The 24086-nt window shown below is 40.6% G+C and overlaps 2 protein-coding genes across 6 annotated transcripts in view; one reads left to right on the top strand and one right to left on the bottom strand.

The window, feature by feature from the left end:
* The first annotated feature begins 1954 nt into the window (after positions 1-1954).
* On the top strand, positions 1955-15062 carry ada (adenosine deaminase). Its single transcript, XM_029434941.1, has 11 exons — positions 1955-2098; positions 5404-5465; positions 6030-6152; positions 7657-7800; positions 7888-8003; positions 9682-9806; positions 11821-11892; positions 12282-12383; positions 12650-12717; positions 12812-12941; positions 14347-15062. Exons 1-11 carry the CDS (start codon positions 1955-1957, stop codon positions 14449-14451), a joined length of 1191 nt encoding a protein of 396 aa, XP_029290801.1. The 3' UTR covers positions 14452-15062.
* A 436-nt stretch (positions 15063-15498) lies between these two features.
* The window catches only part of pkig (protein kinase (cAMP-dependent, catalytic) inhibitor gamma), a 20425-nt gene continuing 11837 nt past the window's right edge, over positions 15499-24086 (bottom strand). For 2 of the 5 annotated variants that reach the window (XM_029436226.1, XM_029436228.1), the window contains exons 2-3: positions 17997-18178; positions 15499-16212 (exon numbers count right to left, since the gene is read on the bottom strand). In XM_029436226.1, the coding sequence (XP_029292086.1) occupies positions 16130-16212; positions 17997-18150 (237 nt within the window). In that variant the 5' untranslated portion in view covers positions 18151-18178 and the 3' untranslated portion in view covers positions 15499-16129. Of the gene's footprint in view, positions 16213-17996; positions 18179-18275; positions 18559-23220; positions 23371-23568; positions 23795-24086 lie in introns of those variants that run through there. The other 3 variants (XM_029436230.1, XM_029436229.1, XM_029436227.1) reach the window with 3 other exon arrangements.

Raw genomic sequence — 24086 nt, 5'->3', positions numbered from 1 at the left:
CTTATTTACTCATTTACTGGTTCACAATATCTGGATAGAATACCACACATTTGTGAAAGGGATTACTACTTTTACTACTACACATTCATAGTTTCACAACTTGTGATGCAACTTTTCAAATATGATGCCAAAGTCTGTGTTTTATCCTGGAATAAAAACTGCAAGCACAAGTGAAACCATGCTCTCAGATAAGTAAGCAGGTCTATGTCAAGGGTCGTTTGCTGCACAATCTCTCTTATCTTTATTAATGGTATAAATACAAAAAACTACTAACTGTTTAAACACAACTGTGCAGGTAATGGACTCGTGTTTGTGCACGGGCCAAAACAAAGAAGAAGCAGCAGAGAGATAAATATAAAGAATATACAGTATATATTTTCTTTTTCTTTCCCATACCACAGTTTAGTTCTGTGCACTGCATGCTCCATGTGAGTTACAACCACAAGGTGATGCTAACTGGCAAATACACCAAAGGATGTTTCAATGGCAAAGAAACCTCTTCACAGCTTGAAGAGATTTCCACCAGAACTGTTCCCACTGTGGAAAGTAGTAGATCTGAGTAACCGGGACATTAAATTAATGTTGCAGGACCAAAGACCAACATTAATTATATTTGGTTGGCAGCTCAAAACTCAAAACCTCAGTAGACGAAAAGGAAGCTGATTTGTTTTATGTGGCATGATAAGTTCCTGAAGTAAGAACATTACACAAAGTAAACACGGCAGAAGTTTCTTTGTGTTTCAAAGCAGGAAAAAAGAAATATGCCAAAGGTTTCCTCTGTCGGCAGCAGACATTTGGGCAATGAAAGGGGAAGTAGAAGAGCAAACAAGGCAGCGATGCTGATGGTGTCAATAAAGGAGATGACACTGACAATCTTGAATCTGCAGCCAAAGCAGACTAAAAGCTTGACATTTGAACTGCTATCAGCGATTCAGACTTTGTGGATTGTGGAGTTGTTAGCCATTTAAAAATGGTGTTTTTTTGTTTAGTTTTTAATATTGGCTTTACTCCCTCGCATGAGGTCCTGCAGATCCCACCGCTGTATATGTAAAAGTAAAAAAAACAATAATAATTCCTTATTGAAACCAAATATATAGAAAAGTATTGACACAAACTGAGCTTGAATTTTGATGGTGGTGATAAAAGGATAAAGCTTAAAACATTATTATTACACCATGTTTTATGTTTTACATGTCTGTTACAAGTACAAAAGTTAAATAATTTAAATAAATATACATAGAATTACCTATTTCAGAATTATTGGCCAAACGTGTGAACACATACAAGGAATGTGACTTAATGTACTTACACTGTAATGGACACAACAAAAAACAAGGACAACAAAGCTGAAGTTAAGATGAAGAAAAGACTTGTATGTATATATGTGGAAAAAATAGGTGTATATATAAATATATATTAATAGCACTAATGACCAACAGAAATACAATTATATATTCATAGTAAAGTCATTCTGTAAGATGTAAACCATGTACAAATAGTGCAAACAAATAAATACTTAATGAATATACATGGTCTGGAGCTTACTTTGTTTTTTAAATATAAAGTAGGATAAAATGGAAAATACTCTAGTAAAGTACAAGTACCTCAAAATTGTACTTAGTGCTTTAATTATATTATATAATGTATAATGTCATTGCTATAACTGGAGGCCTGTTTCAAACACATTCACCATAATCATTATATAATGACTTATATGGTTTGACATAATTAATTAGCCCAGCGGTAAAGCTCTCATCACATGGGTGCAAATCTGCTGCCATGCAGGGCCGTTAATCCTTCTACCTACTGCAGACTACATACATGTGTTAATCAAAAGCACAGTGCACCTGCAGCTCTGTGCGTCCTTGCAGCCTCTCTGTTGGATGTACAGAGGCCTCAGGCTGCTCGGTGGCTGCTTTTTGCCGTTTGATAAAGGAAGGCGTGTCCAGGAGTCATGCATATAATAGCCAGACGAGCTGCGATAGGCTTCGGCTCCCCAGTCCTCAGCTCCCTGTGCACCAGCAGACTCACCGGCAGCCGCAAGCTCTGTACGATGGCCGAGCTCTCCTCCGAACAAGTGGTATTCAACAAGCCAAAGGTACGTTATCAGCCAGTGGTCCACTAGTATTAATCATTTAAATGGAAAAGGGGATGAATTATGGAGATGCGCACTTTTTCCTGGTTTTTACGCACATTCTGACTCCGTAATCAGTTTAAGTCCTCGTGACAAAAAAGGAGAAAAATGGTTAAAAACATAAATTAAAAAATTGACATGTGTGCGTGTGTTTGGTGTCGGTAGTAAAATACGGAAGAACATTTCATTTCTTGCAGTTTGACATGTGACTAATGGCTTTAAACCCAACAAGCACCACTGTGATGAATGAAACACGTTTTCTTTGTTGTTTTTTATACTGAACAAGATCACACACGCTGATTTCTGAACTTGGATCCTGCTTCTTAACACTTTGTCTTCTTCATTTGCTCAATGCATACTTGTGGGAATACCCTATAATTAATGTGAGCTTCTCCTCACTGCAATACACACACACATCTCTCTCTCGGTAGTTCTTTTATTGGCTGGTATAAAGATAACAGCCTTGTATAACAAAGCCTTGAAGTAAAATACACCTTTCATTTTCAGCTAGTTGCGCAGGCACATCAGCCACACGTGCGTGAAATGTATACTCACTGGTGCCCTTTGGAGTTTTGGGGCTGACTGAGCATGTACCCGGTCCAGCCAGGAGCTGACAGCTGATAAGAAGACAGGAAATGACAAATACAGTACATAGAGAAACGTGGGCTCTGTTACCACACAGTGTGTGTGTGTGTGTGTGTGTGTGTGTGTGTGTGAGAGAGAGAGAGAGAGAGAGAGAGAGAGAGAGAGAGAGAGAGAGAGAGAGAGAGAGAGAGAGAGAGAGAGAGAGAGAGAGAGAGAGATCAGAAATTGTAAAAGGAGAGGCCTCATGGGAGAGTGAAGACTACTTCCTGAGATAATCTCATTAAATATTAATTTGCTTTGTGGAAATGATACCACCAGCCATGCTTAATATACAGACTGAAGTCTCAGTATAGCTACAGGGTTATTACAGTGTCGGATCATGTAATAAGTGTTGGTGAGGATTTTCATTTTCTCAATTAATTGTCAACAAACAGTGAAAAATTCCCATCAAAATTTCAGTTTTTGTCCAACAAACTGTCCAAAATCCAAAGAATATTCAGTGTCTAAAACAGAGAAAAGCAGCTAATTCTGAAAAAGTGCATCGTATGTTTGCTTTAAAAAATGACCTGCTCGTTTATTTTCTGTCAATAGATCAATCAACTCTTTGCTTTCTGTGAGTTTCTGTTCATATACATAGCTATACAAGTTTAATCTGATACAAGCAGGGATTATATCTTTAAATGTCTTGTAAATCTGCAGACTTTTTCACTTGGTGTATAGAATGTCTTCACAGTTTCCATAATGTCTTCAGATGTTTCTTGTTGTTGCTTGTCCGCTCCAACGCCTAAAAATATTCACTTCACGGGATCTAAGACAGAAAGCAGAAAATCCTCACAACTGAGAAACTTCAACTTCAGTATTTTTGCTTGAAAAATGACTCGATCGATTATTAAAATAATTACCGATAATTTTTTAATAAGATTGACAAGGCTGGCTGCTCGCAGTGAGTTTATGTTCTGATTATTAATGACAAATATAAAGAAGTAAATCTGACAGAAGCTAAAACGTTGCATTGGTTGAGTCACAGCTGGAAGGCAGTGCAGGACTGCTTCACAATCACATCAGTATAAGCTCCGCTGACTTATATAACTTACCACAATGTAATACAGGAAGTGCTTTGTGTACTGAAAGAATATCCTGAAGTTGCAGATGGGTTAACCAGCTGGGAGCTGTCTGACGCTTCTCCGCGTCAGGCTTTTAAAGGGAAGAAAATAGATGTAAACGAAAGAGACACTCAAGCAGTTTCAGTAACAAACTTCACTTCTTGTTGTAAACACTTGATCTTTCACCACACAGATGGACACAGCTGTACAACGAGTGCACACAGTAAGGTGATAAGAAGCAGGTGGTTATGATTCGGGCTTGTTTTCAGGTTATCTTCTTGGTACATTAATGACTCATTTGGCCGACACAGCGTCAGAATTATAGTGTGAAAATTACCCTCAAATTCCAAGTGATCTCTCCAGATCCAAGGTGGTGTCGTCAAATGTTGTGCGTTCAACCAAAGCCCAGAGATATTCAATTTGCAATGATATCAAACTGAAAAAAGCAGCAAATATTCATATTTTTAGTTGTGAAAGTTGAGTTTTTGCTTGACAAATCGATTTCTACTGCATCGGAAATGTTGAGCAGCTGGTGGCTGATGTAGTTCTTCTTTGCAAACGAGATCCACATTTTGTTTTTATTGCACATTTTTTATTTGATAATGATATTTATTTCACTTTTGAAATCCAAAAATAACTCCAAAAAGCACACAGGAAGTGAAACTTGTTTCAGGAACATTCCTTAAGTTATGTTTCAACTGAAAGTCTTATGTGGGATTCCCCTCCAGGTCCTGAAGCCTGCAGCAAGATGTTAGTATAACCTCTGAGCTGCACACACTTCTCAGGCTGCAGGATAAAAATATCAATGAAAGTTTAGCGCAGCTTCAACGCCAAAAGGGCGAGAATACTTCATTTATTTTAGTTCTGCACCTTAATATCTTATATATACAATATCTTTGTCTGGTTTTCATATTTCTTTTTAATGTTTTGCTTTCCCTAAACCCTAAAATTAGGTTTATTGACTGCTTTCTTAAAACATATAGATCCAACAGAGTTTTATGACATTTTAACAGATGTTTCTACGTTCAGTAGTTCCTCCTGAAACCTTTAGATCTTAAGTATTTAGAGTATTTATTAATTGACTGATCAGCTCAACTGTTCTGACATTGGTAGGAAATAGTGTGTTCATGTTGCAACCGATGACTCTTATTTAAAAGTTTCATGAAGGTAGCAGTACAACAATATTATCCAGAGTAAACTTTAGCTGTTGCGGGCAGAACCAGAAATGTGAATTAAATGTCTGCGATCGGAATTCCTTTTAGTCAAACCTCACCCTGACCGATGAGCGAAGTTTAGGCCTCAGTTGTTGAAGGAGGAACGTGGATTTATTCGTCATCTGCCTGAATAAATCTCGGCTCTCGCCGCTGGAAGGCCAGCCAGAACATTTAATCTACTTTGACCCTTCTCTGGCCCTTTCCCCACTCGATGCCTGGTCATGCGTGCTGCATTCATGATCAGCCACCGCAGCTTCTTCTCGCTGTGCTGTACTACATTTCGGTACTACACACTTTGCTCGGCATCCCCTCCAAACTGTAGCACGACTTTGGATTGACTGGTTAATTATTTCTTTCTCTTTAACAGGTTGAGCTGCATGTGCACCTCGATGGAGCCATCAGGGTGCAGACTATTCTCGACGTTGCCAAGTAAGTTAAGAGATAAGAAAACGTCATTGTTCCTTCGTGTAGTTTGAAACACTACTTTGCCACTGTTCTTGATAAATTGTATTTGTAATTATTAAAAGTCGAGGAAGTAAAAAAGAGCACAAGTGACTGTACCGGTTGATATTATCACAGATATATCCGTTATCCGATATATATATATATATATATATATATATACAGTAATGCAAAATATATGTTTGAAGTCATTTACATTACATGGTTTTATCCACTAAAGATTACAAGTGTGTTCGTCCACCTTATTAATGTAAGTCCAATATTCACTCTCATTTTTGCTCTCTTTTGGTCTCCACCATCAGACCCATTGTAAAAATATAGATTAGAGCAGCTTTCAAATCTGTGTGTGCATTTTCCGAATATCATATCAGGTAAATAAATCCTGGCAGAGTTTCCTTTTATGAGTTTTTCCATTAACAACTTAGCTGTCAAGTCCATAGCTTCAATACATCACTTCAAACAACAGCCCTCTGTTCAACGTTCAATTTCAACACTGTCCCTGATTCTTTTTTTCTCCGCTCTTCCTTCCAGGAGACGCGCCATAACTCTACCAGCAAACACCAAGGAGGAGATGACGCAGATTATTATCATCCAACAGCCTTCCACCCTCACAAAGTTCCTGGGCAAGTTCGCCGAATACATGCACGTGGTTGCGTAAGTGCTGACATGTCTCCTTTAATGATTCAGTTTTGTAATTACAAAAGGTGTTTTCTTGCTGAAGCAGAGGACAGCGAGTGCAAGGAGCAACACTTTGAGTGATCAACAGTCACCTCGCTACTGTAGCAGGAATGTTTCTCTCCACTTCTACGATGATGATCAAAGTCTGTGCAGTTACGTTATACAAGTTATGAGGCATTCAAAGTCTTAGAACCAGAGTGTGTAGTTCGTCATTATCGAGATCAAGTGTCACCTTGGCAAACAAACTAAGAAGAGAGTAAAGTTGTCCGACCGCGGATCCTTTCCAGAGTCGTATATTTAGTCCTCCAGTGACAGGGCTGCTGTGCTGTCAAGAAAAGAATATAGATAAAGACACTAAACAGCCGTGAAAGCTTTCAACCATGACGGTGTGTAGTGGCCGGACTGCAGTTGTGCTGAATGGACCTCTCTTGTATCAAGCCTCTTGAAAGCCTTGTGTGCATTGAGGCTTCAACAACATAGGGAACTTGCTAGCTGAGTTTAGCTCATGCGGAGTTGTTGTATGAGCTTAGTGGCGATGTGTGTTTGGGCAGCGGGGGAATGAGAGGAAGCTGGAGAACAACAGGCATTCAGACCTGTGTAAATGCTGGAAGCTGCGTTTGTCCGTAATGTGATGCGGGACGGAAAGTGAGCTGCTGAGTGTAAAGGCAAACGGGAAATGGAGCTCTGGTTCTTCTAATATTGTCACAACACTCCTGTGCATTGTGTTCTAGCACCATCATGTGATAATCACCAGGTTAGGGGGCTGTAATGTTGGGGGTGAGGAGTGCGCCTGCATCTTATATTTCTCTTTAAAATAGTGACGCCCCTCCGCAGCTTCATCTATATTTTCATTAGATCCTCTTCTCGACGCTGCAACTGATTATTTTCATTATATTTCTTTGTTTTCTGCCTGTACAATATTTAAGTGAAATCTTCAAATTGTTTGTTTTGTCCTACCAACTGTCTAAAACCGAAATATAATCAGATTTACTGACAAATATTCACATGTGTACTAGTCGATATGCTTCTTCTAAATTCATCAATTAGTACAAGCTGGGCAAGGCTAACTTTATGATTACATTTCACTTTACAGAGTTGTTATGGCCACACCTTTATGACCCGCGACACACACAAATGCTGACTTTTTGATGTAATTTGCAATATTTCTCAGAAGGGAAGCTGAAAAAAAGAATAAATCCAGGATAAGAAACATTTTAAAGAGTCTTTTCATCTCCATCTTCTCTAAATTTCCCCTATTTGAAGCTAATGCACTTACAAGATTCTTGTTCGGAGTTGTATTCTGATGGTTGTTTGCACTTAATGTAATGTAATATACTTATATTGCTCATTTTGAAAGCCATCATAGTTTAGATGATGGATTAGTAGTGGCAAATGGTTTTATTTGTACCACTGAGATAAGAGCTTATCAGAGCCGAAGGCCATTATCATTAAATGTGTGTTTTTCTTTGTTGTTTTTCAGTGGAGACAGAGAGGCCATAAAGAGGATAGCCTATGAGTTTGTTGAGGACAAAGCCAAGGAGGGAGTGATTTATGTTGAGGTCAGATACAGCCCGCACTTTCTGGCTAACACAAAAGTGGATCCCATCCCATGGAACCAGAAAGAGTAAGTCTTTGGTGAAACCTGGCTGTGCTTTTTAAGGAGGGATGTGTTAAGTTCATTGCATGTGTTCACTGTGTTTTCTTCACTCAGAGGGGACCTGAGCCCGGACGAGGTGGTGCACCTGGTTAACGAGGGCCTCAGCGAGGGGGAGAGGGCCTTCAATATCAAAGCCAGGTCCATTCTATGCTGCATGCGCCACATGCCAAGTAATGAACTGCTCATGCTCCTGTCTGCACAAACAACCTTGTGAGATAAGGCTCCTAATGTACTTTCTTCTGCCCTCTCTCACAACTCTGCTTTAGTCTTATCAGATGAGCAGGAGCAACACAGAAAGACACAAAATGACAAGCAAGCAGGTTTAGTGTTTACCATTTTCACCATCTTTCGTTTAGCGTGTTAGCATGCTAACACTTGCTAATTAGCACTTAACACACAGTGAAGCTTTAGCAAATGGGATTGTCATTACTTTTGCGGATATTTGGTTAGAAATCAAAGAATAAGACCAAAACCAAAGTCATTAGTATTTATCATCTGGGGAACATGAATGTTTGTACACATGTATTGCAACCCATCCAGTAGTTGTTTAGATAACTAACTCATAAAGAGTCGATGTTTTGGAGATACATGGTTTTCGCAGGACAGTACTTATGCATTAGTACTACAGTATAAGTGGTAGTTGGATTAGTAGTTGTTATACACAATAACAACAGCTGTGCCAAATCAGTGTGTACAGTCTATAAGCTGCACCAGGAGAAGTAACTGTTGTAACAGAAGCAGTTTCTGTATCAGCGGCAGCGACTGTAGTGAAAAGTCTGTGTTAAATCAGCAAAAATGTATTGCCAAGTAGGTTTTCACATACAAGGAATTTGATTTGGTGTAATGGTGCATAACATAATCATAGTGGGAGAAAATGAAATCAAAAATCTTGCAAAACTCACATAAAAACAATAGAAGGGAATTACAGAAAGATATTTCAAAGATACTGTCGAAATATGTTCTGTATGTACAAATCTGCTCTGCTCCAGTTATGCAGCTGCTTCCTGTGCAGCCCAACAGCCAAGTGCAATTCATATCTGTCATTCTTTATTTGACCTTACATATTCTGCAAAAACATGCTGTAATAACATCCCAGAGTGATTACATCTTCATGTAAGAGACTTCCTGAACGTCTGATTTTGTCATTATAGACGAGTTATTTTAGGAAGCTTGTACAAGCTGTAGCATGCAGTTAGATTTGTGTAGGTTTAAATAGTATGCAGCCTAATATTTTAATGCAGCAGGCTATCTAATATATGTGTGATAGTCTGGGATATTCCGTCATATGTATGTAGCTGTTTTGGTTTTGTAAGAGAAGGTTATGTTTTCATATAGTAATAAAAGTCAAGTTGTGAAGCAAATTAAAGGCATAGTTACGCTAATTCGCTTTCTTGCTGAGAGTTACCACCAGTTACCATGTCTGTACGATAAATATGAAGCTACCGCCATGAAACAGTTAGCTTAGCTTAGCATAAAGACTGGAAACGGGGAAAAGCAAGCCTGGCTCTGTTACAAATGAAAGAAATCAGCTTACGCTAAGCTAAGCTAAGCTAAACTAAGCTAGCAGGCGGGCGCTTCATATTTATCGTACAGTCGTGAGAGTGGTATCAATTTTCTCCTCCAACTCTCAGAAATAAAGCAAGTGAGCACATTTCCCAAAATGTCGAACTATTCCTTTAAGACGAACACGGTTACTACCGCATGCTGGTTAACTTGTTGTCTTGTGCTCGTCATAGCTGCAGATGGATGTAGCACGACGCTTCGACTGTGTCATCTCATCGTCTGCATTTGTTTGAGTTGGCAGGACCAAACTGTGTAGTAATAAATGTGCCTTTTTAAATTCTCCAGGCTGGTCCATGGATGTCGTGGAGCTGTGTAAGAAATATCATCACAAAGGCGTGGTCGCCATTGATCTGGCAGGTGATGAGTCACTCAACTGTGAAGCCAATCCAGAGCACAGGAAGGCCTATGAGGTGAGCGTGGGAAAAACATCAACATAATAATTACACACTAAACCGATGTGTTTAAGGCGTTGTTGTGTCTTGTATACTTACGTCATAGTTTCACATTCCAGACACAACAACAGCAGCAATAATGGAGCTAAATAACAGCTTGTTCTGCTGCTTCAGTGTTTTGTGCTCTTGAATGTGCTTTTTATTTATTACACAGTTTAACAAGAAGCGTGATTGCTGGAGGGAAATTGTAAATACATGAGTAGACTGCTTACCTTGGCATTAAAGGCCATCATTTCTACTGATAGCATATTGCATTATTTTGCGGTTGTCCACCTCATGTTCACACAGGCTGCAGGCCGACGGAGATATGGCCGTAGTTTATTGCTCCAACAACTTTCAGGAATCCTTAGAAATAATTTGAAGCTTTGTTTTGTAGGACAGATTTAGCTCTAGGGATGAAAATGGTCAAGACCTAAATATTTTTGGATGGCCACTGATATAATGATAACATAATAATGAACCCTTTCAAAGAATATTCAGACGTTGGAATTGGAGGAAAATGAAAACCTGCAGAATATGGGCTCGCCCTCTGCTACCATAAAGTGCATATTGTCATCGGTTTGGGCATCTTGCAAACCTGCTGATCTGCTTTTGTGGAACTGGTTTGAGCTGACAGACAGTTTTAGTTTTCAACTTTTCACCGTCTGAAACTGATGAGGACGTAAAGTCTTTATCTGTAACCAACACGGCACTGGAGTAAAACCTAATACTCTCAAAACCAATTTCCTCTTAAGTACTGACGCTTCTCAGGAAAATCCAATTTGGTTTTCAGGCAGCATTTATTGATTAAATCAGAGAATACCACAGTAAGTAATCAATTTGGCCTGTCAGACCATAATGATTGCGGTAGATTAATCAGTTAATACGCCTCGGCGTTGGACGAGGATCACGCCTCACCTGAAATTAAACGCGTGGATACAGGATAGGTGAAGTGCATATTATCACAACACATATCTTTTCTACATTGTTCAGTCTTATATGAGGATGAACAGTGGAGGAAGTAATTGTCCTACAGACTTCTTACTGTTACTGGTTATTTGCTTTTGTAGTCTGTTATTACACATTTCTATATTTTTGAAGTGTGTCGATGTAGTAATGGTTCAGAGGTTGACAGCAAATGAAAAATCTTGATCGGTTGCCTCTTAAGTCACACATACTTGAGATGACAAATATAGCAGGAATTACACATAGGTGTCTTTCAATAGAGTGTGTGGGTGTGAAGGTGTGCACTAACAGTCACTGCCGGTCAAAAGTCATTTAAAGGCAAATAATTGGTCAATAATTCATAAACTGAACATAAAATCTAAGTATTTGTAGTTAATGTTTTGTATTTTGTTAATGATCTCTTTATCAAACAAAAGCGATCAAACATCAATAACGCCGTAATACCATTCAAAGGACTTTCCGCACTATATTAACGATATATCTTGTTTTTATTCAAAGACTTTTTTACAACTTTATTAAATTTGTGTTATTTTGTCTGCATTTATGTTTGTATGCTTAATTGTGTGCATGCATTTTATGATTTTGTATGTATATCTGTCCTGGAATGTGTTGTTTCACTATCCGCAGTGTGGAGAGGTTCTGAAATCTTCTCAAGCCGAATCGATATTAAAGAAAGAAAATACAAATGTGCTTCAATAATTAACAAGAAGCAGAACTCACAGAGCAGAGTCCACACACTAATATTGAAGGTTATCTTCATGACTACATGACTTTGAGATACCTGCAGATTAAACAAGCAACACACACACACACACACACACACACAGTGTGTCCAAGGTTAATAATGCCAAGATGAAAACATAGAGGGGGGGTCTTCCGTACAATTAAACTGTAGCTCCCAGTACCGAAGCAGGATAGTTTAAGCGATAAATGGCGCCTGGATGCTGCAGTATCGCAGATGTGAAAGCCAGATGTTTGGATGTGCTGTTTGGATGCTGACGTATTCGATGGCTGATTTTGTTTACAGGAAGCAGAGCGCTGTGGGATTCACAGGACAGTGCACGCAGGAGAGGTGGGCCCGGCGTCTGTCGTGAAGGAGGTAAGCCGTTCAGCGATTACGTGACACATTTCTCAACTCTATTGTCTCAGCAACTAAACAAGACAAGTACACACAATAGAAATTAATAAAGGAGCAGATTGGGAGTGTCTGGAAATTCCAGTGGGCTGGGCAGCAAAAACACAAAGGAGCACACCGACACATTCAAATACACTGAATGTTTGTATCCATCTCTGCTTTTCTGTAAAGTGTTTCTCACTTGCATAATAAGTGGCCACTCTCAAGGAAGAAGCAATCCCTCAAAGTGACTTCGGATATGCCACAACAGTTGCCTCTAGAAATAGCCTGCAGATTCTGCTGACATGTACAACATGGAAGGGATTTATGAATCATAACCTTTTGCCTCGTGGCCCCCTGTCTTCATATTTTAGGCCGTAGAAGTGCTGAAAGCTGAACGGGTCGGACACGGTTACAGAACCCTGGAAGACCAAGTTCTGTACAAAAAGCTGCTGGCTCAGAATATGCACTTTGAGGTGAGCAAATAACCAGAAGTATCACCAACAAGGTTATTAATGTCTGCAAGAATGTGCCTGTTAGTGCTCATCATTACCTACTGATCATTCAGATGAGATAGAAAGTGGGATTGTTTTAACGTGTACTAAAATTGACTGTTTTATTAAGAGTACCTAGGAACACAGTGGTATGCTGACCTCTAGTGGAGTCTCCAGTATCACAGCTGGAAGAAGAAAGACTGCAGTAATTAGGTTTCTCAGTGCTTCCTGTGCTGCTCTGATTGCAGGTTTGTCCTGTTTCCAGTAAGCTGACAGGTGCCTGCGACCCAGACTTCACCAAACATCCTGTCATCACGTGAGCTCTGCTACATAACAGTCTGGTTATTAACCTGCATTAAAGTAGAATTGGCGGCTTAATTCATTTAGTTTGGATTTCATCTCCTGTGCAGGTTCAGGAAGGACAAGGCGAACTACTCCCTGAATACAGATGACCCTCTGATATTCAACTCAACACTGCACCTCGACTACAGCACAGCACACACATACATGGGATTCACCGAGGAGGAATTCAAACGACTGGTGAGATCAAAAGCACGAATAATTTCAGCGGGGGGGGGGGGGGGGGGGTTCAGAGAATGAAGGTATTTGAACATCGTTTGAAACGATAGCACGGGGCGTGGAAGCCCTGTGCATATTAATGGATTTCTCAGTTTCTAATTAAAGCAGGAACAAAAGCCCACACAAAATCTTTTTTTCCCAAAGCCTCAGATTAATAATTTAATAGTAATGTATTTTTAAACAACGTGTGAAGAAGTGTGCTTCACATCCAGGCTCCATCAGGTCTGCATAATGGATTAATCATTAAATATAAAAGTTGATATTTTGGAAAATAATCTGATTTGCTTCCTTGACAAGAGTTCCCATCTGCACGAGGAGAAACAGCACCACCAGCCCCTCTAAAGATCTCTAAAGATCACGTTACGTATTGTTCGTAAGTCTTAAAACAAACGTGGGTTTATGGTGTCAGATGCATCAAACTATGACACAGAGTTCCCCTGTAGCGTCAGTTTTGCACGTGCAGGGCTGCCTCTAGTGGCCGTAGTAGTTATGACGGGAATAAAGGAGGAGGTCAAGTGAAGTAGCATAAAGAGCAACAAAGTCCACGCAGGGAGGGGGGGGATCAGGGTGGAACAAACGCAGGACGTTCACCCAGGGAGACGTCTCTTGTTGAACCAAAAGTCGATGTTGACTTATTTTAACTTTAAATCACGTACGTAACACACTCAAGTTACGGATGTAAATGCAGTTATGTAGGCTAACACACGTTCTTATTTCAACCCAAACCAATAGGTTTTGTTTCCTGAACCTAACCAGGTAGTTTTTGTTGAATTCACAACGTTGACAGTCTATCGGACGACCCTGCACATTGAAAAATGTTAAAAAGTGACGCCAAGGGGTCCTGACCAAGCGTCCGTATGTGACGAGTTGGATTTGAATCGTTTCGTTCAGTTGAGTTCAAAGACTCGTAGTCTCTGTGTAGTTCCTTCACGTTTTCTCTAAGATAACTGATCGCCTCCCAAGTTCAAAGGCACTTCAGTGCGTCCAACAGCAAGCTGGAAGTTCTGACTTTGGCTGTAATGTTCAGTTCATCACACAACTAGCCGCTACGAGGTTTACAAGGTTTACAAGGTTTACAAGGTTAATAGTTCAGCAGTTAACTTGAAGTGAAGTCAGTTCAGTTTAAAGATTCACATTTGTTGTTCATACATGTACTGAACAGCTCCAGTGGGGCAGTTTCTTTGTTTTGTTTTAAGCTAAGCTAAGCTAAGCTAAAATAAGCTAAGCTAAGCGGCTGCAGGCTCGTACAAACATGATCCGTGTGGTATCAATCATAGCAGCACTTTCCCCAAATTGCTGAACTATTCCTTAAATGTGAACACAAGCCCACTTAATGTGAACCTGATTGACTTCTTCTATCTTGTAGAACATCTGCTCTGCAGAGTCGTGCTTCCTGCCCGAGCAGGAGAAGAAAGAGCTCGTCCACAAACTGTACGAGGCCTACGGGATGATAAAGACGACTGCCTTTTAAACCTGGAGAAGAAGGAGGAAGTGTGAGGAGGAAGTTTGACCTAGCCCTCGGACAAAACGCTCTGAACCATTAATATATAGTAGTACTTTGGTTTACAGAGGATGTCATGGTGCTCTGCAAGATTCCTCTTGTGTTTACACCCTGCGGTCATGAACAGAACCAGGGAAGCTTTTGATGCACAATTAACCATTTGAACACTTTGTCGGCATGTAAGGGAAGGATAAGGGGCGTAATTTGACATTCGTCTTTGAAGGGAAAGCATTTGGAAGCATAATTGTAGAATTTACCGTTTATGGGGAAAATATGGTTTACAGTGAATATCTATTTTCAGGTTTAAGGGAGAAACATGTGCTTTATGTCCTCCACATGTAAAACAGCTCAACACCAAAAGTGTAGTCTTACATTTGAACACTAGGTGGCACACTACGGTCACCGACGTGGACAAAAAGTTCTGCATATCATAATTACTCAAATCTTTTAATGTATATATTTATTTAAAATATATTATTTTCATTTCACTTAAAAAGAAAAAACACTTCCATTTGTAACAGACACTTTATGACACTTGTGAAAAGCATCTTGGACCATAATAAAAACTATTATGAAATATTCCTGCATGTCAGCTTGTTTTCTTTTTATCTACAGTAATTTTAAGTATTTTTCTATTCTTATATGCATCTTCATTATCATTTAAAGTCGCTTTTGTACAAAGATTTTCCAAGTAATTGCTATAAAAGAGAATTAGCTCAAGCCTGACACTAAGAGATTAAAAAAAAAAAAAAAAAAAAGATTTGCAGAAAAAGTGCTGCGTCATCCTGTTTCTTTATCTATAGAGACATAAATAGGAACGCAGCACCATGATAGGTGGAGATGTAAACACTGGCTGCCACGCTAATGTACACAAAAGTGGCATTCAATAATATTTATGCCTCTGGAACAACTCGGCAAACTGAACTCATTAATCCCGTCTGACTCTTACACCGGCCGTGCTCCACACAAACCTGCAAATTGCCTCGAGTGAAAAACGACTTCTGCTTGAAAATATAAAATACAAAATGTTACAGTAATTCATAAGTATTTTTATTACAGAAAGAAAATTGCTATCACAAAGTTATCACTGAACATTTAAGCAATAAATATGAAGTCTGTACATGACAGTATAATGGCGACTATGTTTCGTTACTGAAAAAAAAGAAAAGAAAAAGGACTTAGTGAGGAAGTTGAGCAAGAAGGTCACAAACACACACACATAAAGAAAATGACAAACAGATGATTATGAATATGCCATCCATGACTCAGCTCCATACCAGGCTGGAACAAAGTTTAGAGTTTTATAAATGAATTCTGTATCACTCGGTCCACAGACATGAATCCAAAGTTTCTGTGCTTTCTTGTCTCGTCAGGAATATAAATGACTAACATGAATGAAGCAAAAGAGCGGCATCTCAAGTGTCAGCACTACTCTGTTCTGCTCCGCACATTACAATCTGATCCAATGAAAAGGCGAACATTTGGGCCGCTGAAGCTCCAAACGGGCTGGCAGTGAGCGAAGGTGTCCCCGTGTCCAGTTAGGACAACCAATATCTCTCTTTCCTTTCCTCCACGTCTCTCCACTTTCACTCGCTTCCTCTCTACTTTTCAATCCTTGGCTCTGCCCCCCTTCGGTCTCTGGCTGAGTTTAGGACGGGCCTCCACCTCCCTGGGCGTCTTGGCTGGTGGAGCCCTCTGCCTCAGGGGCTGGGGAGGCCCCTGGGTCTCCTTCTGGAGGAAACAATATGCAACAAAAAAAAAAAAAAGTCAAAGATCGTGTATATTATCAGTCTGAAAAGTGGTTTGGCATCGCTCTAACAGCGGGCAATAAATCTGCTTTCAGGCTCCAAAAAGAAAAAGTAATGAGAATCCTGAGGAAGGAACTATAACTTCCTGTGGCAGCACAGTGTCAAGCATGATACCAGATTATTTCCAAATGTGAGGGTTCCCAGCAGACAAGCGTTACAGTGCTTTGATTTATAGCCGTCAGATTGGGTAACATGTCATGGGAAACTTGTCTTTGGCCGAATAGGAAGTCAGCGAGAACAACGAGGCAACACACAATGGTCAGACTGGGAACACCTGCGTCACATTCAGACATGTTCCTCCTAACAACTTGACACTGTGCTGAGAGTTGAGGAAGCAAGGACTAGCTGTCATTGTGCTGCTGCTGCTACGACTTGTTTAACTCTGAGGCCACAAAGCACAACAGCCAAATCTCTCAGAGGCCACAAGCTGAGCAGTGCCACCTGTTTGTACTTAGATCTGTTGGTGCATTGAGACACAAACAATGCCGTCTAGTTCTTGCCATGAATTCTGGGTAAGTTAAAACTTTTCTTTGTTACAAACTAGAAAACATGGCACCCGGGTCAAACCCCTCGGCTGTATTTACTTCGTATATGAGAATATTCAGCAGTGAACTACACGGGACTTTGGACGAAAGGAAAACGACTGGCGACGTCCTCTCTTTATATTTCCAACGAGCTACTTTTCATTTCTTAGTAATAAATCTAAAAAACATTGTTCGCAAAATTATGAGCCATGTTTTCCTCTTTTTGTCAATTGGTGTCGTTGGTTATCTGAATTAAGGGTGACTTTTTATGCTTTAAATTTGTACGTTTCCAATCCTTTTCTTTTTATATTGTGGGGTAAATAAGTTTATAGGTTCAGCTTTATTCTCATAATACTATACAGGGCCGCACGATGAAATAATGTAGCCTTCTCCACGCTGCACGCACAGAAATGTACAAACAAATGTTCAAATTAGAATATAATAAAACTAAAATTATATTTACAGTAGAAGGAAGATCTACTATATAAGTCTACAAATAGAAAACGTATATTATATTATATTATAGTGGGAATGCTGAAGGTAGAGGCATGTATTGTGCAAAACCAGGATAACAGAAGAACAACTGAAGAGTTTTGATCGTGTGAAAGTTCAATTTAAGACTTTTTTTAAGAGCACATACGCAGAATGAAATGTAAAACACATTTTGTATAAATGAAAATAAGTCCTTAGCTTAAATACATGCATTTATTGACAGGTTTAAATTATACCATAACAATATATAATAGCAAAACATATATTAGGGTTACACCAAGGGAGTGAATTCTGACAAGGATGGAAATCCTTCTACTTTTGCAGAGCAAAAAATAAATAAAAATCCCAAAAGATTTGAGAATTCAAGACAGTTTTGGCCTTTTTAGTGCTAAATTTAAAGACAAATAAATTCAAGAGTTTTTAAGGATCCATGAGAGTAGTGGTGGTGGTCAATAACTCCCTCACCTGTGCACCTGATTCATCCTCAACGCTCCCAACACATCGTCAGACCCTGGCCTGACTGTCTCACTGGTCTTAAATTATTCCTTACTTGCATTAGACAAATCTCCAACAGACCACTTTAAAATATCTTTGTGAAACCGGCGCCGGGTCTTTCGTGTACAGTATGCACAAACATACACCTCAGCTTCTACACTGTGTTACACGCGACCTCAGATGTGTGTTTACTGACCTGCAGCCTTCAGGTCCATCCCTGCCAGGTCTTTGGTGAGTTCACTGGTGCTGGCCGCTCCTTCTCCCTTCCCTTCGATGTCGGGCACTGCGTTCCTGCGGCCTGTGCGATCACAGTTGATGAAGTCCGAGTACGACGTCTCCACGTCCATCATCTGTCCATGACCAGCGCTCTCATTACACCTGCCAAGAGGGAGGAGAGGGGGGGGGGGATGTCAAGTAGCTGCGGAGGTGTAGCAAATAAATCACCCTGTTGTCTTCCTTTAATAGTCTGCAGGACCTGTGGGAGGACCCGTCACTGCGTCTTGTGAATTTCTCCGTCAGCAGAATCAACGTGACACGAAGGGGTTATGCACTTGAAAAGGGGATGAACAATGCAGAGAACAAGGGACACTTCAGAAGCTGGGAGAGAAGGATGAAGGTGTTAAAACTACTATTTCTGCACAGCGATTAACGGCACTACTGACATCTCTGCTAATAGGATGTCCTAATTACATCAGGGAAACACAAAAACAGCTGCACCAAATCTCCAACGACTCTCACTTGCACAGGCACACCCCTCTACTAGAGTACATTTGTCCGTCTAAAAAGGTACTTACACAGTAAGGATTTTAAAAAAGGTGGCGGGGGGGGGGGGGGCTGTAAAGAAAGAGCACTGATCGATATGGAGAGAAAGAGTTTGAAACCGTTGAAAGGAGCATGGGCAGAAAGAGCCCCAGCTAAAGAGTAAGTAGAGCTCCCATTAGCCATTCATTACTCTTCTGTTTCCTGTTCTTAGTTCATATTTAACTGGGTCATGGATCCTGCCAACCACTAACACACTATACAGCCGGTAAGTCCTCAGAGAGACAAAAAAGAAGAAGACTGCTCCAGAAAAGAAGAAGTTAAGAAAAGTAGCAGGAAGTTGTCTTCTGATGCAAAGAAAAGGAGAAACTGTAAAACCAGCGTCACAGCTGTTCCTCTCCTCCAGCTTTAGCCCGGGAACATCCCCCACAGACCAGCACACACAGATTAGATCCCAGTGCTGTGCATGGGCAGCATAACGGACCACATTACAGCTAGCCTCTAATAAAGCACGTAACACGACAGAACAGCTGAGCGGCTAAGCTACGAATCTTTAAGAAACACGAGGGGGGGGGGGGGGGGGGATGGAGTCTCGAAGGGGAACAAGAGACAGAGTGAGAGAGGAATAAAAACAAGCTGGCAGACAAGAGCGACACGCTGACCCAGGGCCAGGCTGTTCCCAGACGCTTTCACTCACATTCTATCATTAAAAAAAAAAAAGGTCCCACAATTGTTTTCTGTCTCTTATGTACATACAGCAAGCGCCATGCCAAACAGGAAGCAACCCGGGGTCATTCCCCGAGTGTTGGCGAGCCACACAGATGTAGGCGATGCTGTTTGGGAGTTTGAAATGTAGTGAAGGGTAAAGTTAAAGCCCCTGTAGGTAGGAGCGGCACCTCAGGAAATGTCACAGAGTTCTGAGCTGCTGGCATTTCCCCGAGTGCGTCTACCAAACACAAGAGCCACTCTGTATTCCCGAGTGCAGACGGTGGTGTGATCCTCTCATAGATCGTCATCAACATACCCAGGCTGCACCGTCATTAGCCAGCCAAATCACCGTGGGAGGCCAGCGTCTCACAGGTTCACAATTACACCTGCAGCACTACCTTTTCCGCAACCTTTAGTTCAGACACCTGTGGCTTTCACTAACTAGCCAATTAGTGCTGAACAATTTAAGGGAAAATATCTAATTGCGGTGTTTCTGAACAATTATTTGCGATAAATACAATTTCGGTCCAAGTTTGTATTTGTGGTCCACATATTATTAAACAAGAACAACTAAACTTTATTTTATTTATCCTTCATATAACCAGAACGGTTACGATATCTCTTCTGCCAGCGAGCAAGTAAAACGTTTTATACACAAGCACAAACAGAGAGATAACAAAACACAAAAGGGACCAGAGGCTAAAAGACGTCAAGAGAGAGCAAAGATTCCACGTTAAGGATGCCTTGCAGCTCAGTTTAGCTCATTTATTAAGATATATTGAAATAGTGGTGAACTTGACATTACTAAATAATCATGACATGCAACAATGCCATTCTGTTTACTGGGAACACAGTGGGCCAGTCAATTTATGGGAATAATGACGAACACACACACCCACACACACACACGATGTGTAGCATCGTGCTACATCCATCTGCAGCTATGACAAGAACAAGACAACAAGGTAACCAACATGTGGTAGTAACTAACTGGTTGTTAAAGGAGGAGTTTGTAATTTTGGTAAATATGTTTATTTATTGACACCACTCACATGTCTGTACGCTAAGTATGTATCTACTGCCAGCAGACGGCTAACTTAGCTTAGCATAAAGACTGGCAACAGAGGGAAACAGCTAGCCTGGCCAATGGTCCAAACATTAAACAAACTGCTTGTAACGTGTTCATTAGTGCGCTTCAGGGGTGTTGCTAGGCAGAGTTTTGTTACCTTAGGGCGGAGCCAGGTTAGCCGTTTCCAGTCTTTGTGCTAAGCTAAGCTAACTGGCTGGTAACAAACCTCTCATCCGGCGCTCAACAAGAAAACAAATAACAGCCAAAAGGCAAAACTTTAAGATCTGTAGTGAGAAGTTAGCAGACTGCTGGTGTTAGCTTCATACTTACCGTACCAACATGACAGTGGTATCAATCTTGTCATCTAGTTCTCGACCAAACAGCGAATAAGCATATTTCCTCAACTGTCAAAACATCCCTTTAAAGATGGCCGCTCCTGCTTTAATAAAATTGCACTTTCAAATCACGATTTTGATTTAAAAAGCAACCATTCAGCATTATTACCAATCAATGCATATTCTACATCAACTGAAACTGTTTAAACAAGCAACCAGCACTGACTGTGTGTCTAGTGCAGCAGAGAACGCGTCTGTGTTTGCCTTCTTCTACTCCAGTTGTTATGTGGCTTATGGGAGCCCCATCTAATTGCCATTTGTTTGCTTAATTAGTCGGCTTGCCTGTACAAGTGCATCAAATCCTTCTATGAGATCATTACTAGGTTTCCATGGAGGGAAGATGAAGATGATGTTGTTCTGCCTCCTGCTCTTCGGCACTCCTGTCTGGTCTCAGCTGTGGTAGAAGCGCTTCAATGGTGCTGCATTTTCACATTATCCCCCTATATCCACAAAGCGCACCGTGATGATGAACTTGTTTTCGTAGCGCTGGCAGACTGAAGCGGCGTCGGTTGCAGTTGTTGTTGTTCACCTGCTGTGATTTTGTATAATGCAAATGAACATGTAAAGTGACTTGGCGACAGACGATCTGTAAAAGACACTGATGACCTTCTGTGTGACTGAACTAATCGCAGCTCTTGTTTATTGAGCTGAATAAAAGAATAATCATGCAGGGTCGCAGCGAGCAATTAAACACATTGTGTTTTATTAATATATCGCAATGATTTGCTTCGTCTTCAGTAAAATGACAGGAAATAGTGAAGAAATTTAACAATTTCCAAAGGGAATGTTTTCAAATGTCTTCTTTTAACTAGAATGGATTAATTTTACGATGATTTAAAACAAGAGAATAGCAAAGAATTGTCACATTTGAGCAGCTGAAGCCTGCACATTATTTAAATGTGTTGCCACATTCAACGTGTTTCCTTACGCATGACATCTCAAAGGCTTGTATTATATTTGACCTATGATGCAAGTCTTTAATCATTCACAGCTTCACACCACATTGCAGACATTATGACTTACACAGCTCTCTTTAAGTGCGTGTCCTAGTTAAATAAAAAGACTGCCTTTATGTGAAAAGGCCAGAGTGTGCATACGTAAAGAAACTCGACACAGCTGCAGCTGGAAACACTTTCACAAGACAAATGTCACAGGTGTGTATTTTCAGTCAAGACAATAACAACTCAATCCTCAAAGGGAAAAACGCTGCAGCTCAGGTCACGAGCTGAACTCAGCTTCGTCTCTTCTCCTCCCTGCTCTGCGTGTGTGGATCGTTTCCAATGTGGGTAACCTCTCTAATAAAGTTATTTCAGGAACTAATTCAAATTATTTTGGGAAAGAAAGGAGCAGCGTTATCGAAAGCACTACAGCCTCATTGTGAATGGAAGCTGCACAACTGCTGTACATACTGAGGTTTCCTTCATGACGGGTTGGAACATGAACGGTGTCGCACTGGGCGAGGAGGTAACAGGAGAGGTTTGAGCATGTGGAGAACACTGGGGGAATATGAGTCAGCAGAGCCACTTTCACTGGGCCCTTTAGAGAGGCAGGCTCACTACTATCCCAGCGGAGCCTTTTAAGCGCGATACGTGTGTAATAAACTCCCATTATCTGTAATAACCCACACAAAGATTGGCTTCTCTGCTGATTTCTATGTCCATTAAGGCCGTCCACGTGACTGAATTGCAAGTGCGTCGACTAATTCTGCTGCATTTAGTGACGAGGCAAAAAGCCTCCGCACTTCTTGTAGCAACTTCACTTTCCCAATGGCCTTTTTTAACCCTGAATATTTAATAAAACTGCCTTTAAAGTTAGTGAGTTAGCCACTTACAATTACTTTCATTATCAATTAATATGCACGTTTGTTCTCATGTTTTATCATTTGGTCTAAAAAGTGTTTTGCGAATTGTAAAACGTGCATGTAAATGATCATTTAATATTAGTTTTAGTTATTTTTAAGGTAAAAATACCAAACATTTGCTGGTTACAGACTTTTAAATTGATGCTTTTGTTCATCATGCATAATAATAAACTGTATATGTATATGTATGGGTTGTAGGCTGTTGATCAGAAGACATGTGAAGGTGTCACTTGAAACCTTTTCACTATTTTATTAATAAATTCAAGACAGTTTAATCGCTAACCATTAGCCGTAAAAACAATGTCCATCAGTTTCCCAGAGTCTTCTCTTGTCTGACCAACAGTCAAACCCAAAAGATATTCAGTTTAGAAAAGCACAAGACCGAGAAGAAGCATCAAATCCACACGTGTGAGAAGCTTTAACTATGTCTGACATGACTTAAGCCGTGAACTGACAGTAAAAGATCTGCCGATTCATTTTCTGTCACTCTACTAATCAAATTAATCGTTTCAGCTCTAATGAAACCCTCCTGCTTCCTAATGAAAGAAGTCTGCAGACACTATAACAGCTGAGAGAGGAACGATGCATCAAAAGACAAATTAAAAAGATACCAACAAACTCATCTTACCCAAGTAATCAGTGATTGCATCATCTGCTCTTGGTCTACTAGCAGACCCAAACTGCTTCAGACAAATTCATCCAAATCCATTCCCCCTCCAGTGCTAAGTGTTACACAGCGAGAGCAACATGAAGCTAGTGTGCCTCTTCTGCCCTCCTGCCTCTCAGCTCCTGACAAATGTGGTCCGGGCCACTGTCAATTCACATGATGTCAGCAGCTGCTCGCTTGACAACAAGCCCACTTCAAACACAAGGGAGCTGTATTTCCTCGTCGGGGTTCGCATTGTTGTTCCTCTCCGGTCCTCCTCTCATAAATAAATAACAGCCCTGTCCATTCAACTCTGGTGTATATATTTACCCTATATCCTTCCTCTGCTGATGGGACCCGGCACTTGGGTGTTAATCCTGATTTCCCCCCGGTGAAGTGAATATTGCAGTTTGCTCTTCAGCTCGTCAGCCATTTACACCCGACGCTGTGAAAACTTTCCCTGCTGGGGAGTCAAAACACACACAAATCTCTTCCACTAAAACAAAAAAATAAAAGCTTGCTGGAACTTCAGAGTTTCACAGCAGACGTCTCTTCCCCGTCAGACATGCAGCATTATCACTGATAACACCGGATACTCAATGCAATTTTCTATCTCCTCACCGAGTTACGAAGACGATCACTGCCACTCTCACATAATTGGCATCCTAAATGAGCGCACTGAGCTCCTGCGCCTGAAGGCATTATGAATCAGTCGACGAACAGGAGATAAGAAGCCTGACCGAGGCTATTAGCATCAGCTGCTGTGTGGAAAAGTCTTTAGTGAACTGATGAATACAGAAAGCTTCAGAAAGCTACAGCCAAATCAAAAATCAATGTAGGACTGATGA

This window comes from Cottoperca gobio, chromosome 7 (assembly GCF_900634415.1).
Source record: "Cottoperca gobio chromosome 7, fCotGob3.1, whole genome shotgun sequence".
NCBI classification, from domain to species: Eukaryota; Metazoa; Chordata; class Actinopteri; order Perciformes; family Bovichtidae; genus Cottoperca; species Cottoperca gobio.
Note: the sequence above shows the minus strand (reverse complement) of the source record. Positions and strands in the feature narration are given on the sequence as shown.

Bases quoted from the DNA above. Each gene is read 5' to 3' on its own strand.
- ada (XM_029434941.1), top strand. From the start codon at position 1,955: ATGCATATAATAGCCAGACGAGCTGCGATAGGCTTCGGCTCCCCAGTC. The intron at 5,466-6,029 runs GTAAGTTAAGAG...TCTTCCTTCCAG, and splicing joins ACTATTCTCGACGTTGCCAA to GAGACGCGCCATAACTCTAC. The intron at 6,153-7,656 runs GTAAGTGCTGAC...GTTGTTTTTCAG, and splicing joins GAATACATGCACGTGGTTGC to TGGAGACAGAGAGGCCATAA.